The sequence below is a fragment of the Azolla caroliniana genome, unplaced genomic scaffold, assembly GCF_043228905.1.
Source record: "Azolla caroliniana isolate FFs.n. ecotype wild unplaced genomic scaffold, voAzoCaro1.0.p SCAF_1, whole genome shotgun sequence".
NCBI lineage: Eukaryota > Viridiplantae > Streptophyta > Polypodiopsida > Salviniales > Salviniaceae > Azolla > Azolla caroliniana.
In genome coordinates this window covers 34,776,101-34,789,663 of record NW_028230436.1, presented here as the reverse complement: position 1 = coordinate 34,789,663, position 13,563 = coordinate 34,776,101, and the positions used below count along the sequence as shown (strand labels likewise).

Below are 13,563 nucleotides of genomic sequence, written 5' to 3'. Positions count from 1 at the left end.
TAACATGTACAACATCATGAGCAATACAGACCCTTGTCCATTGTGATGCATATACATTATAGTGTGCAACTATCCATAAATAAGGAAGGAATATTTGAAATTGAAACACTAGGAAGTGTACTTACACTAACAACATATGCATCGAAAATAGTCCCTTCTCTGAAAAGGTACAACATAAACAATTTCCATAGAGATTAGATAAGCTTTAAATTATCAACCAACAAAAGGTTTTACTAGATAAAAAGAAATAGACTTGCAATGAAATTACATAATATACATACTTCCTCCATGATCCACAAATTCCTATTACGAAGTTTGAGGCTTCACAACTTGCAATTAAATTTCCCTTATGTGCTTTTCATACACAGAATGATGGGGAATTATGAGAAATGGCACACATTTACAGGAATTTAGTACATATATATTGATGTCAAGCATGTTCTTTTATGAATGTTTCCAATTGGGAAGTTAAAAAATTTGATAGTCTTTAATAAAATGAGATTGCATTTTCCTTGACTGTCGGAGCTTGTAATATAGCTTACAACATAATCTTGATTAGGGTTAAACATAAACGAACACAGAAATGATCACTAAATGCATATACTCTGGTAACGGAATCATAAACACATGTTGATACAAGAAATCGTCACAGTTTCTATTATCATGTTGAACCATAATGATTAAACTATCCATAGGTATGGTACATGGTAACGAATGGTTGGAAAGAACCAACATATAATATTCGAAAGCACCAAGCTCTAGGAGGGACTTCATGTGTTTCATTGCACAATGCATGGCTCATGAGCACCAATGAAGATTAAAGCTGTAAAAATTAGTGTGATGGAAGTGTGAAAAGAGTATATATCTAGAAAATCCCATGATAACAGTGTGCTCATTAAATTGCCTTTCACTACGTGAGAACCTTGGGTGTAGTGGTGCCCAACTAAAGACAATAAGTCATACACCTATGGTTCTTTCAATGTTTATTAGATGGTTGGATGAGTTGTGTTGAGGATCCAAAGTTTCTCATTCACTGATAAACACTTGTTTGATTCCAGATATTCACTTTGAACTCTTCTAATCTATCAGTGTTTCAACATTTCTTTTAGGAAATTGCATTGGAAACTGTTGCATCTATTTGAGAGACTATGAACAAACTAACTTTGTAGCTCAAAAAGTTTGAGATCCTCACATATTACAACACTAAAAGTTTGTGGATGAATGTCATGATTTGAGGATAATATTGATCGTGGCATCAACTTCGATGTGAAAAAAAAATCAAAATCACTAGTATCAACTTCGAAACATTATTGAATATCAAATCAATTAACTTGCAAAAATGATTTATGGAACATAATATGGCTCCTCTTAGATACATTGGTACTAACAACGTAACTTTTGTGTCATGATGTACTCAAATACATCTTCCTGGCATTCTTTCATATTGATATGAGCAAGGAAAGTTCAGTATAGACTAAATGAGTGCTTCTATGACGATATGTTGGAGTGATATGAGCTTTTTAGCACTGGAATGTAAAAACCAAACTTTAATGCCCTACCATAATATGAGTAGGATTAGTAATTATGAAAAGGTGTATGACCATGTTCTTTGGTTTGCTAGAAATCATAGGAAGAAACAATGCCCACATGTATGCATATATCATGATCCTTTAAGAACACAACATGCATTATTGTTCAATTGTCTTAACATCTTATATGAATACATCATAATGGAGCCACTACTATACGCTTTGCTCGAGTAGCATATATAACATCATGGAAAATAAGGGCATAGTGTGAAATTATGCAATGAACTTTCATGATAAAGGCCTCTCAAGTAAAGCTAATATAAAAAAATTCTTTAGATTTAACAATTCAAAGCCTCATAGACTGAAAATATTTGATGAATAATGAAAGACTGTATTGATTTGCCATTGTGTAAAAAACATTCTTATATTATAGAGAGTAACAAAAATGTACTGTATGCAACTTCAATTCAGCAATGTCAAAGTCCATCAATGAAATAAACATTACTGATGCTACTTACAAGAAAAGACACCTTATTAGAAAGTGTTATCTACTAGTACCACTTGGGACCTCTCATGGAAACAAACAAACATGTCGCTGAAGGCTCATCCAACTTTACATGCATAATAAATGTCCAAAAATTGAGAGAGCCCAAGTTCGATTCTCGCAAAGGGCATGGAGAACCCCCATTTGCCATACAATATTCAGTCAATATGTGTGTGTGTATATATATATATATATATATATCTCACACACACATTCTCTCTCTCTCTCTCTCTCTCCTCTCTGCGTCTCGTCCATGAGTGGCATAATCATACTGTAAGACCCCCAAAGGAAATATTAAATAAGCAAAGGAACCTAGAGACCAATGGAAAGCACTTTTTAGTGTGTTTGTCTAGACATAGGGCATGTGAAGAGGGGCTTATTTTAAGAAGTAAAACAAAAATGGAAAAGAAAGAAAGACATGATTCGATCAAAATCATGAAATTCTGTTTTACCTGCAATAGCCGGTTGTCCGACAAGACTGTTTGCAATACAGTAAGCTTTTGTCCGCTGGTCTGCTTGCACACGTGTCAGTTGAATTATATACAATATAACAAGAACAACTCAGAATATTAATCATTATTATTGTTTATTACTTTTATTTTAATTTTTTGAATTTTAGTGTGCTCATATGATGGCACGCGCAAAATGATTTTCTCTTTTTTTTTTTTTGGGGAGTGAGAGAGAGAGAGAGAGAGAGAGAATTAAGGTTTACATGGGATGAGTGGCAAATTGCAATGGATCGTGAAGGATACAATCCAAAAGCCGACCAACGAACTGTTACCCATCATTAGGTATGTTCTTCGTACAATTGTGACATGACTGACATCGGCCACAATTTGTCCTTAGCACATGTGGTGGATCCTTGATGTAATTGATAAAAAGCTCTAAGGATGTGGTGATTGGGGAGGGGGCGGGGGGGGGGGGGGGGGGCAACACCCCATTGATTTGTCTTTCCGGCGATTTTGCAACTACCAAGGCCTATGTCGTTATTTACCCATATATAATCCCTCGCACACAAGGTGCTTTTGTTGCTTGTAGGTTTTCCCAAGGTCTCAGTGGGGAACATGCGTTTGAAGCTTAAGGAAACCTTTGTATGTTTGGGGCTTCATGTTCTTTTTTTGTCCCTTTGTCCTAGCCCTTGACATTCTTTTGTGGAACTAGCATTGCACTTAACTTTATAATTATATCTAGTGGGTCTCATACTTCACTCGAATCCCCCATGACTCTTATCTATCTAGAGGTTCTTCGTATCTAAAGGAAAACAAAGCTTTTCATGAAAATATGCTTGGGCTAATAATAATTAATCAAGACAAAAAGTATTTGGTTGTCCCAACTTCCAAGCATGTGAATCTAATGGGCCCTTCCAACCCCCGTTGAGTGCAACAAACTTAGAACAAAGCTTTTACCCCCAAGCTAAAATTTTGAAGTCTGGTTATAAGTTATAAAAATCACAATATTTTACCCATTTTTGAGATTTGGATTGCCAACCTCCACGTTTTGATGCATAAATTTCACCCCTACACAATGATTAGGTTTTCAATAGTCGTTTTCAAAATGGACCCAATCACTAATGATGATGATGCTACTTTAATCAAAGAGGAATGAAGTGGTGTGAGTAGATCATCTCTCACTTATGGATGGCAATAGCCACAAGTAGCCATTCTCTTCATAGCAATGCCTCTTACCATAGAACACATAACACAATAAATTTCCATCTTTTCACATCCATGTGCTTAATTTTCTACTCAATTTTTTGTACAGCATTAGGTTAGAGTGTTCCTAATGTATCTCTTTTATGGATAAAATTATGCATTTGCAGGCTGATTTCTATTCTAAAAGAGTTAGCAATAATAATGCCCCAACGTTCTAGCCATACCAATAAAATGCATTACATATTATTTACTGTAGACAACTAATTAAAGCTGTGATTTGCAAGGTTTCCTACAATTGACACCTTTTATTGATCCAAGGTCACATCTATTGATAACAACAATAAAACATGCACACACAAGAAATGAGGAAGACCATAGTGTCACTAAAACTATTTGTAAATTTATGATATGTGAAGGATAACAAATCAAGCAAACCAAATGCATACGTTGTAAGAGGAAGACCCTAGAAGTGTTTAACATACCACGAGGACCATAGAGTCAAAATAAAACACAACTATTTATATGATAAAGGTGCACAATCAAATAAAAAATTTATCTTTGAAACAATGTGAGTAAACAAAATCTTGTATTGACCATGTACTGAACAAGTATAGAGAATTTCCTTCAAACTTTTGCTTGGGAAATAGTAGAATGCTACCATTATCACACATTACTACAATGTTTAACTTGTTCGTAACTGCAAAAAGTGTACTATATATTTTGCACATTGCATTCCTAGGTTAGGACACAGTAATAATATGCTCAGGTCAAAACCTTAACAAGATATGCCACTCTAAAACACTGTGAAAGCATTGCTTCCAACTTTTATGTCACTAAATGAATACATCACATGCACAAATTATGTAGGCTCTTAGAGAAAATTTCAATAAAACAGCCTTACAAAGTCACCTCCCACCTCAAGGTTCAAGGCAGCATCATCACCTTGCTCCCATGGTTTATAATCAAAACTTAACGGGAAAAACCATCCAATGTAGACATACAACTTGTTCATGAAAAAAAAACATGAGACTCAAAATGCAGAGTAGACCTTTTTGTCACCCTCATGTTGGACTCAATATTCCAGCTGTAGAAGCCTATCATTATATAAAATTCCCATGTCAAATCAGCAAGATGCTTTAACATTTGGATTTGTAGTATACACATTTTCTCTTCCCCTATAACTCCCTAAACCTTCACAAATAGAATTACATATCCAGTTAAAAGCAACCAGAGGGTTATTCAACTAGACACTGCAACCTTTTCTATTGCTTTCTTATATTCTTGTTCAATAAATGACGCGAGCTCTACTTCTCCATTTTTTTCTAAGCCTTCTCGCAAAACACCATATGCTGTATCGCATGGAAAGAAACCACCCTCCTTCAGCTCATTATATACCTCCAAAGATTTGGTTATATTTTTTACACCTATTTGTGCACGGATAACCTCCGTGGACAACCATGTAATGGGCTTCAAATTCCCACTTTTAGCCAAGGAATATACTCTCTCAACTTCCTCAATTAAATTGTTCCGAGCCAAAGTAACAACCATTTCGGCAAAAAGACCTTCCTCAGGCTGATACCAATATTCTTTCCTGATTATTTCAAATACCTGGCAGAAGCACAAACAAGGGCATGTTAAATTTAATGACTACAAAGATAGTCATAGAATAAACAGCAGTTAAATCATTTACTATGTAGTGACACTACCAAAAATGAAGACAACAGTTAAATCATTTACTATGACGTTCTTGTAAGTTGGGCAGCTGCACGCAAACTCTACTTCACATAACTTGCATGGTCTTTGGGCTGTAGGTATGTGAAGAGCCTGTCCAACTTCAATCTCTGGCTGGTGGGGAAATCTCTTAGTTGGCCTATTGCTTTGCAAGCCCTATGGGCATGTAGCTGTCCATTTACCCTGGTCTCTTTATCAATCCAACCTGTGAGAAGTTCAAAAAACTGATCTTTGTACTACGCCATCTATGTGGGAAATGGCTCATCGGATGTGATCGTAGTTTTTGGAGTATAGAGTTGCAATAGATCTTGCCACAAACCTTGTTTTGTTCATCATTTGGAGGTGTATGATACCAAAATAGTGGCAAGTTCCCGATGTCCTACTGTTGCAACTCAAGTTGGAACCTTATTGACAGGTACTAGCATGGTTCGTGCCATTGCTAGAGAGGAAGTTGCCAATAAGATTCGAGGATTGCAACACGGACATTGTTTTGCCTAAGTTTATGAGGCAAAAATCTGCCTTATTGCATGTGATATTCCTTGGGATGAAGAATAAGCATTAACAAGTTAATTCTGGCATGGGCTTCAAAATGACATGAAAGCCTTGCTTCTTAATTTTCATGAAGATCCTATATCCTTTGCGGAGACTATTAGTTGAGCAGCGCTATGTTATAATCAATTATTTGTGCGGCATACTGAGCACTAACAAATGTCAATACCTAGATTAGAGCAAAGATGCCTCAGTAATAGTTGTTAGATATAGTCAATGATTGCCCCCAAGTTGTCAGTTTATCACCACATGTATTCTTAGACTGCATATTTGGAATAGCACCCCAAATGATAAGTAGCTATAGTACAATCCAACCATATGGGTCAATGAGGTGTCAATGTGGGAAACCGTCGATGGGTCGGACACAATGTGTTTAGGAAAGAGGTACGTAGTGTAATGGGATAGACTAGTCTAGTCAACTAGAAGAACATTCTCTACTGGCAGGTTAAGATAAGTACTACTATCTACCACTAGGTTGAATCTAGGGAAGCTCATATGATTGAAAAGGAATAGCCCCACTACTATCAACTGACTTGCACATTAATGTGACAATAAGACCAAACACAATATAAATATCCACCTTCTTTCTCTTACACAGCTGTTGTGATGTGTCAACTAACTCTATAGTTGACTAGTCCAGATCCCATCTAAGCTCTAATGTGTGAGTGCATGGGAGGACTACCATTATGAGCTACCTCCCAAATGAAATGGTTAGACAACTTGGTTATCCATTGGGCTGGAATAAAACAGGGAAAGGAAAGGCTGAATGGGTTCTGCAAAAAGTGAGAGAAAAGCTAAGCTATTGGAAGATTGCAACATGGTCACTCCATGTCAGATTGAGGATAGTGCAATCTATATTCATGGCTTACATGTAGTATTACTTAATTATGATTGATTGGCTGAAACACATGATACAAAAGATTAACTCAGAAATCATAAGAAACTTTTGGTGCTCTAAGCAGTTGCACAGAGGTGTACGCCTCTTATCACAAGTGAAGATATCCACTCCACGACTGTGTGGAGGAGTAAATAAACTTAATTTGCAATTGCATAAGTTGGCTAGGAAAGAAACTTTACTGCCAAAATTTGCCGAAAAAACATTGCCTTGGGCAAGAGTGCTATCAAATATGTTTGATAATTTGAAAATCAAGTCATTTGGCTCATGGGACACTAACCATTGGGATGTCATGTTTGGAAAGCTTGGCAGGCACATCAAAGGATGTCCATTTAAAGCCTTGAAGAGAAGTATTGCACCACATAAAATGGAGAGGCAAGAATTCAGAATCAGGGAGCTCTCTACACCTCAAAAGGTTACATTTTAGTGCTATATTCCCACGGTAACGAGTAACAATCAACAATGGTTCGGTTTGAGAGTGTCAAAACCGAACCGGTTTGAAACTGACTTGTTTCAAAATTTTGAAACTTGAACCAAACCACAAAACAATTAAACCGAACCGTTTTAAAAAATTCAAACCATTAAACCATTAGACCGTTAAAATTGCAGTTTTGTGGTTCGGTTTCGGTTTTCAACTTAGGTCAAAATTCAAATTTAAAAATTTAAAATATTTCATTATTTTAAATTCTAATTTTTCAGAATTTTAAAGATTTTCATAAAATGTGAGAATAAGGCTTGAAAATGAAAAGATTGTTCTAAAAAAAGTTTACAATTTTAAAAAAAATAAAAATTGTTTATTTAAACCGCAGTTTCTAGTTGTTGAAACCGAACCGAACCGAAATGTTTAAACCATTAAGTCGTTAAGCCGCAGTTTCATGGTTCGGTTCGGTTCAAAGTGAACCATTGCCGACTATTAGTAACTAGCTAAACAAGAGCCTAGAAAAGCTTATTTTTTAGCAAAGACGGGGCTGAAATCAATTGCAGATGTAGTAAATGACCAAGGTCACCTATTAGGCTTCAATGACATGACATGTCGTTATAATCTTGGACCACATCATTGAGTTATATGGAATCAAGTCACAGAGTTGGTACTTTCCGTATTACATGTGCCCCTTCTAGACAGAGATCACAAGATCCAGGACTAGATGTTACAAAAAGGCAACATTGTTTTTCCAATGGATAAGATTACAACACATTCAGTGCATAGGTTGTTGCAACCTGCCCCATGGTTTCAAGAACATGCAAATGCATTGTGGTACCTACACAAAACAAAGTCCTGGTGGAAAATTAGGCATACGGGCTTATGGCGCTCTAGTCTTCCACTTAAGCAACGGGTATTCCTATGGAGATGCCTACTGGGTGTACTCCCGACTGGATCGAATCTTCAAAAGCGATCGATAGCCTTGCTGCATTGTGCATGATGTGGTGGACGTTCGGAAATAGTCCCACACTTATTATGGACATGCTCATTCACTACAGAATTTGTACAAAGACTAAGTGCATCTCTTTCTCACAGATTTCCTGGCCGAAGGTTTGGGAAGCACTTTTGGCTATTTGGACAGATTCCGTGCGCCCTATCCAGCAATGCCTATATTCTCCAATGGACAAGATTTTGGGCACTATGAACCATCTAGACGGCCTGCAATAGTAAGGTCTTTGATTGAAACCAACTGTATGAAGTTAGCTTCTTTAAGCAAACCCTCAGGCAATCTCTATTTAATTGTCTACAACTTAGAGATATCACACGTCAACTTTACACTCTTTACTCTGAGTGCTTCTAAGCTCTTTAGTGTCTAAACACTTGTATACTTCTCTTTATTCTTTGTGGGTTTTCACCTCACTTTGAGGTTTCCCACTAGTAATAAAAGTGTTACTAAAAAAACCATTATGAGCCACCCTGATACAAAATAGAAGGTTTGTAATGACACGTATACATCTTTGTAACTGTAACACTATATGCCTATCTAGTCAATTCTCAATATTTCTAACAATAGTATCCCCACCTTTAGGGCTTGCTCGGATACCCAACGCCATTCCTATAGACAACCAACGGGCAACTCTTGTTCCATGCATCAAGAATTTGCTTTGACACAACATATCCTGTTGAATCTGATTCTTTGTCCAACATTTGAACCAACCATTGACAAACATCTTAATGCATTGGGGAATACAGTTGAAGAGTTTGAGTTAGTTCACATGGTTCTTTGTGATTAGACATGTCCAATTTCCTTTTGCATTATTAGTATTCTTGAGCATCCCTTCGTTCTTAATGTTCCTTGATTTAAAATCCATAATCAGAGATCAACCAGAGATCCTTAATTCTAGAACATGGAGGACGAGTACCAAAGGAGACTACTAATGAGACAGAAAGCTAGAGTGGAAAGGTCTAAAAAAGATAAAGGAACAGATGATGGGATAGAATATCTTGCATGGAGGTATCATCGCCAGGATGAGAAGAACAATGGCAACTTACCCTTAAACCTTCCTGAAATTTTTCAGTAAAACATGTATACAACTCATTATCATCTACTTCAATCTGCTGAGTATGGGTTTGCAGACAAATGTAGGATAATAAATGTTGTATACCAAAATTGTGAAAGGAAAAAACATCAAATAGATCACATGATCCAAATAGTAGCTTCTGGCAGTTTACTGGTTTCACCACTAAAGTGTAAGGGATAAATCACACATGTTCCCACAAGTAGCTTACGATACTTTACGGGTTTCACCACGAAAGTACTGAAAAATACATATAATTCTGAAATTGAGTATTCATGAGCACCATTTTTGGTTACGATGTTGCTTTGTGCATAGAATCATCTTAAGGTGCTTATTCTAGATACCTCAACAAGCATCTAGCTTTGGAGCTTACATGGCAATCACCCAAACCAGTTGACAGTGACCACTGTCCTTGGTTTGCCCCATTAAACTAAAAATATAGAGCCATGTAATTGTTGGATGATTGATTGTTTTATGCACAAATATAGTGTCAGTTCCAAATTCATACCTAACTACACCTATTGATATATTTACTGAGTAAATGGATATAATTACACCTAATGTATTTTCCCTCTGTGTGCTTCTTAAAGTTTTGAGGACACACACAAACAAACAAAAATATTTTTGTGGGTTCAAACAAAACCGAATATTTTTGGAAATCTGCCCCTAGGAAGTCATGTAGGAATATGTGTTTACATGTTGAAGATTTTGTCCCACCAGTTAAGGGGTTTTCCCCAGGGTCATATACATGTTTCTATGTGTGTGTATGTGCCTGAAAGTGCCCATGCTTGTGAAAATGTTTGTCACTGGTGTATGAGACTATCGGTGTGTGTCAAAGCTAAGGAAAAGATCAAAGAAGCATGTCCCTCAAGCTACGTACAAAACACAAGAAATAGAGAAAATAGATCCGTCCTACAAATAAGGACTTTGAAAGCTAATCAAGGCGAAGCTAATTGGGAGAGGCGAAAGGCAAAGAAATATTAGAATCAGTAAATATGTTTGATCAGTTTCAGAGACGCAAAGAAAGGGAAAGTTTGGTGTAATGGTAATGTTAATGCCCCTTTTAGCAGGAATGACAAGATTGAATCATGAAGATTGGCAAGAATATCATCAGCTGTTTTCTCCATAGCTGGAGTTTGGTTTCATTTAGGACATAGTGGGGGATATACCTTTTCTTTGCTATCTTACCCTCCACTAGATTGTATCATTATATGCTTTGTATATGCTTACTGGATTGGTAATGGAAACTATGGTGTAGTTTTATTTCCAAAACAATAAAATCATCAGTTGTTCCGTATAAAGCTCGAAATTTATATCCTTGTAAGGAATTTTATAGTTTCTTGGCATATCAAGCTTTCCAGATAGTTATGAGAATTTAATTCTATTTTCCAATTTCTACCCTTTCTCAATACACACACATACATACACAGAACTGCTTACACATATACATACACAGACATGATCGCATGGGGTCATTACTCAAGTTTAAAAGGATAAACTTTCTGAATAAATGTTCCACTTCATAAAATATTTATATGTTTGCATAAAAGTTTGTGCAGATACATAGAGGTCTTGCAATGAGCACATTATCAAATACTATGGCCATGTCAAACATTCACTAAGATGCACACACAACAGCTTCAGTCTAGAAATATATTTTGTCTTCTTTCTTTCTACCTCTTAAAAGATAAAATTTTAGTGAATATTTTGAACTCGTACCTTGAGCATAAGGTCGCATTCGTTCTGTCGTCGAAGCTCTCCCAAGACGGCCATCATATCTGGCTTCAGCAATCGAGCCGCCTTCGATTTCAGTATATTCGAGACACGAAGACCATCATCATCAGATGATTTTGCTCTCTTTAGCTCTTGAACTACCCTCATGGCTTCATTTGAGAGGACTCTTCCCTTCCATATAGGACCTCTTGGACGACCTGGGTTTCTCGAGCTCCCGACTATAACACGAAAGAATGATGAAGAAGAAGAATATCTTTCTCTGCAGATCCGCCATCGCTGAAAGTTTGGTGGTATGCTGATGGGAAGAAAGCCATCGCTTCCTGCGCAGAGCGACGCGATGAAATCCTTGGAAGATGCGAGCATTGAGTGAGTTGTGTGCGCTGGGCCATTCATTTCATTCACCACACACACAAATTCTCTGAAAAGAGACATATCTATCTATCTATCTATCTGTCTATGTATGTATGTATAATGTATGCATGCATGTACATATGTGTGTGTGTGTATGTATATGTATGTATGTATGTATGTATGTATGTATGTATGTATGTATGTATCTATGTATGTATGTATGTATGTATGTATGTATCTATGTATGTGTGTGTGTGTGTGTGTGTGTGAATGTATCTCCTTGTGAATTATGTGATGATGTGTAGGCGCTCCTGGAAACTGGTTATCTGAGGACTACCAGAACTAAACCCGAGTGGTATCTTTGTTCCGACCGCCTGCCTCCACCCTCCAAATACTTCATGACGAATACAATTGTCCTCGTGGCCCAGTCTAATCGAAAACCTCAATGCTTTCTTAACTTCTTATCATCATGGATGAACTTGTCAAGATACCTTGGGACAAACACAATTGTCCTCGCATGTTGGCCTAATGGAAGACCTCGGTGCTTTCTTAACTACTTGTCACTCTACATTCAAGCCCCCCAACCATGTTGGACAACCCTTGCATGAGCATGAACATCTACGTCCAATACCCACATTCGATAAAGGGGATTTGGAGACTTGTGGTCCTCTCAAATGTTTGATTATATAACCCATACATTCATAGGCATCCCAATTCAGTGCATCATGCATGGATATGAACATTTGCGTTCACATAATATTATTAGGCAATCGAAAAGATCGTGTTCACAACCTCCTTACAATAATGGATTCATGGCTCCATTGGGGGCACATCATTGGTATGAATGCATTCACATCAATCCATAGGAATTCTTTCAAAAAAATGAATCCTTTTGTGTGATCGATGGGTTGAGGAGGAGAATCCTAATATAATGTTGGTTCAGTCACATGGCTCATAAATCATAATCAACACTACTTCGAGCCTCCACATGCGTATGAATTGTCATTGTGGCAAGAGTTTCAAATATACATAAATGTCAATGCAAGCATTTTATGCAATGTGTTCATGACTAATTTATTATTGGTAACTTTACGTATACAAACGGGTGTGAGAACTTTGTGGGTTTCCACTCATTTTGTGGACATGTCAATTACAATTGAGCGTGGTCATATTTGTTTATATCAAACTATTGTTTAAATTTTAAATAGTATCCTTGAATTGACATCTGTGTGAAAGGCTAAAGCTTATATCTAATTTATGTCTTGTTTTATCAAATTCAAAAACAATTCAGGTTTCTTTAACTTAATATATCTCAACAAGTTGTGGTTATAGATAAATGGTGTACCAATCAAATGTTCAACAAACACAACATTCACCTAATCTTTGGATATCAGAATTTTAACCAAAAAGTATTTAAATCATATAATGTAAAGGCAAATACGTTACTAGTGATAACATCCAATGAGGCTCATTGTGTCAAAAAACAATTTCATATAATGGAGTAGGGTACCAACTAACTTCCTTTGGTAGAAATCCTTAGGTCCTTACTAGTGTCATGGAGTGGGAGGGAGTCTACGAGAAGAAATCATGACATACGTTAAGCTATTCCAAAAACTTGAGTGAATGCCCTCGTCTTGAGGGAAATTTTTAGTTATACTTTTAGAGGACTTTTGCACGTATGCTAAGTTGTATATGTTGTCCATGTGACATCAAAAAATGGAGAACATTCTAACTAAGACCATTGTTATAATTAACAAGGTGTAACTCAATGGTAAGACCTATGCCCCCTAACAAAGAGTTAGGTCTCAATAAGTTTACTATCACAATTAATGGTCATTTAAGAGCTTTCACAATATAGTGGCAAATATCACTAAAAACTTCATAATGGGCTACAATTGATAATTTCTTTGATAACTTTGGATCTACTTCGTCAACTTTAGACAAGTATGCATCCTTAGTAAGTAATTAATAATAGATAATTTTTCACTTCTTCAGTCCTGAGAAATGTTGTATGACGTGTACTCAATTGTCTACATATAGGAACATTACAATCATGACAATTCTTGATTGTTTAATGGG

At 36.5% G+C, this 13,563-nt stretch overlaps 1 protein-coding gene across 1 annotated transcript; it reads right to left on the bottom strand.

The window, feature by feature from the left end:
- Positions 1-4,578: 4,578 nt before the first annotated feature.
- LOC147870067 (protein THYLAKOID ASSEMBLY 8-like, chloroplastic) lies at positions 4,579-11,564 on the bottom strand. Its single transcript, XM_087336594.1, has 2 exons — positions 11,119-11,564; positions 4,579-5,333 (listed from the first exon to the last, which is right to left on the bottom strand). The coding sequence occupies exons 1-2, from the start codon at positions 11,524-11,526 to the stop codon at positions 4,965-4,967; spliced, it is 777 nt and encodes a 258-aa protein (XP_087192720.1). The 5' UTR covers positions 11,527-11,564; the 3' UTR covers positions 4,579-4,964.
- Positions 11,565-13,563: the final 1,999 nt, after the last annotated feature.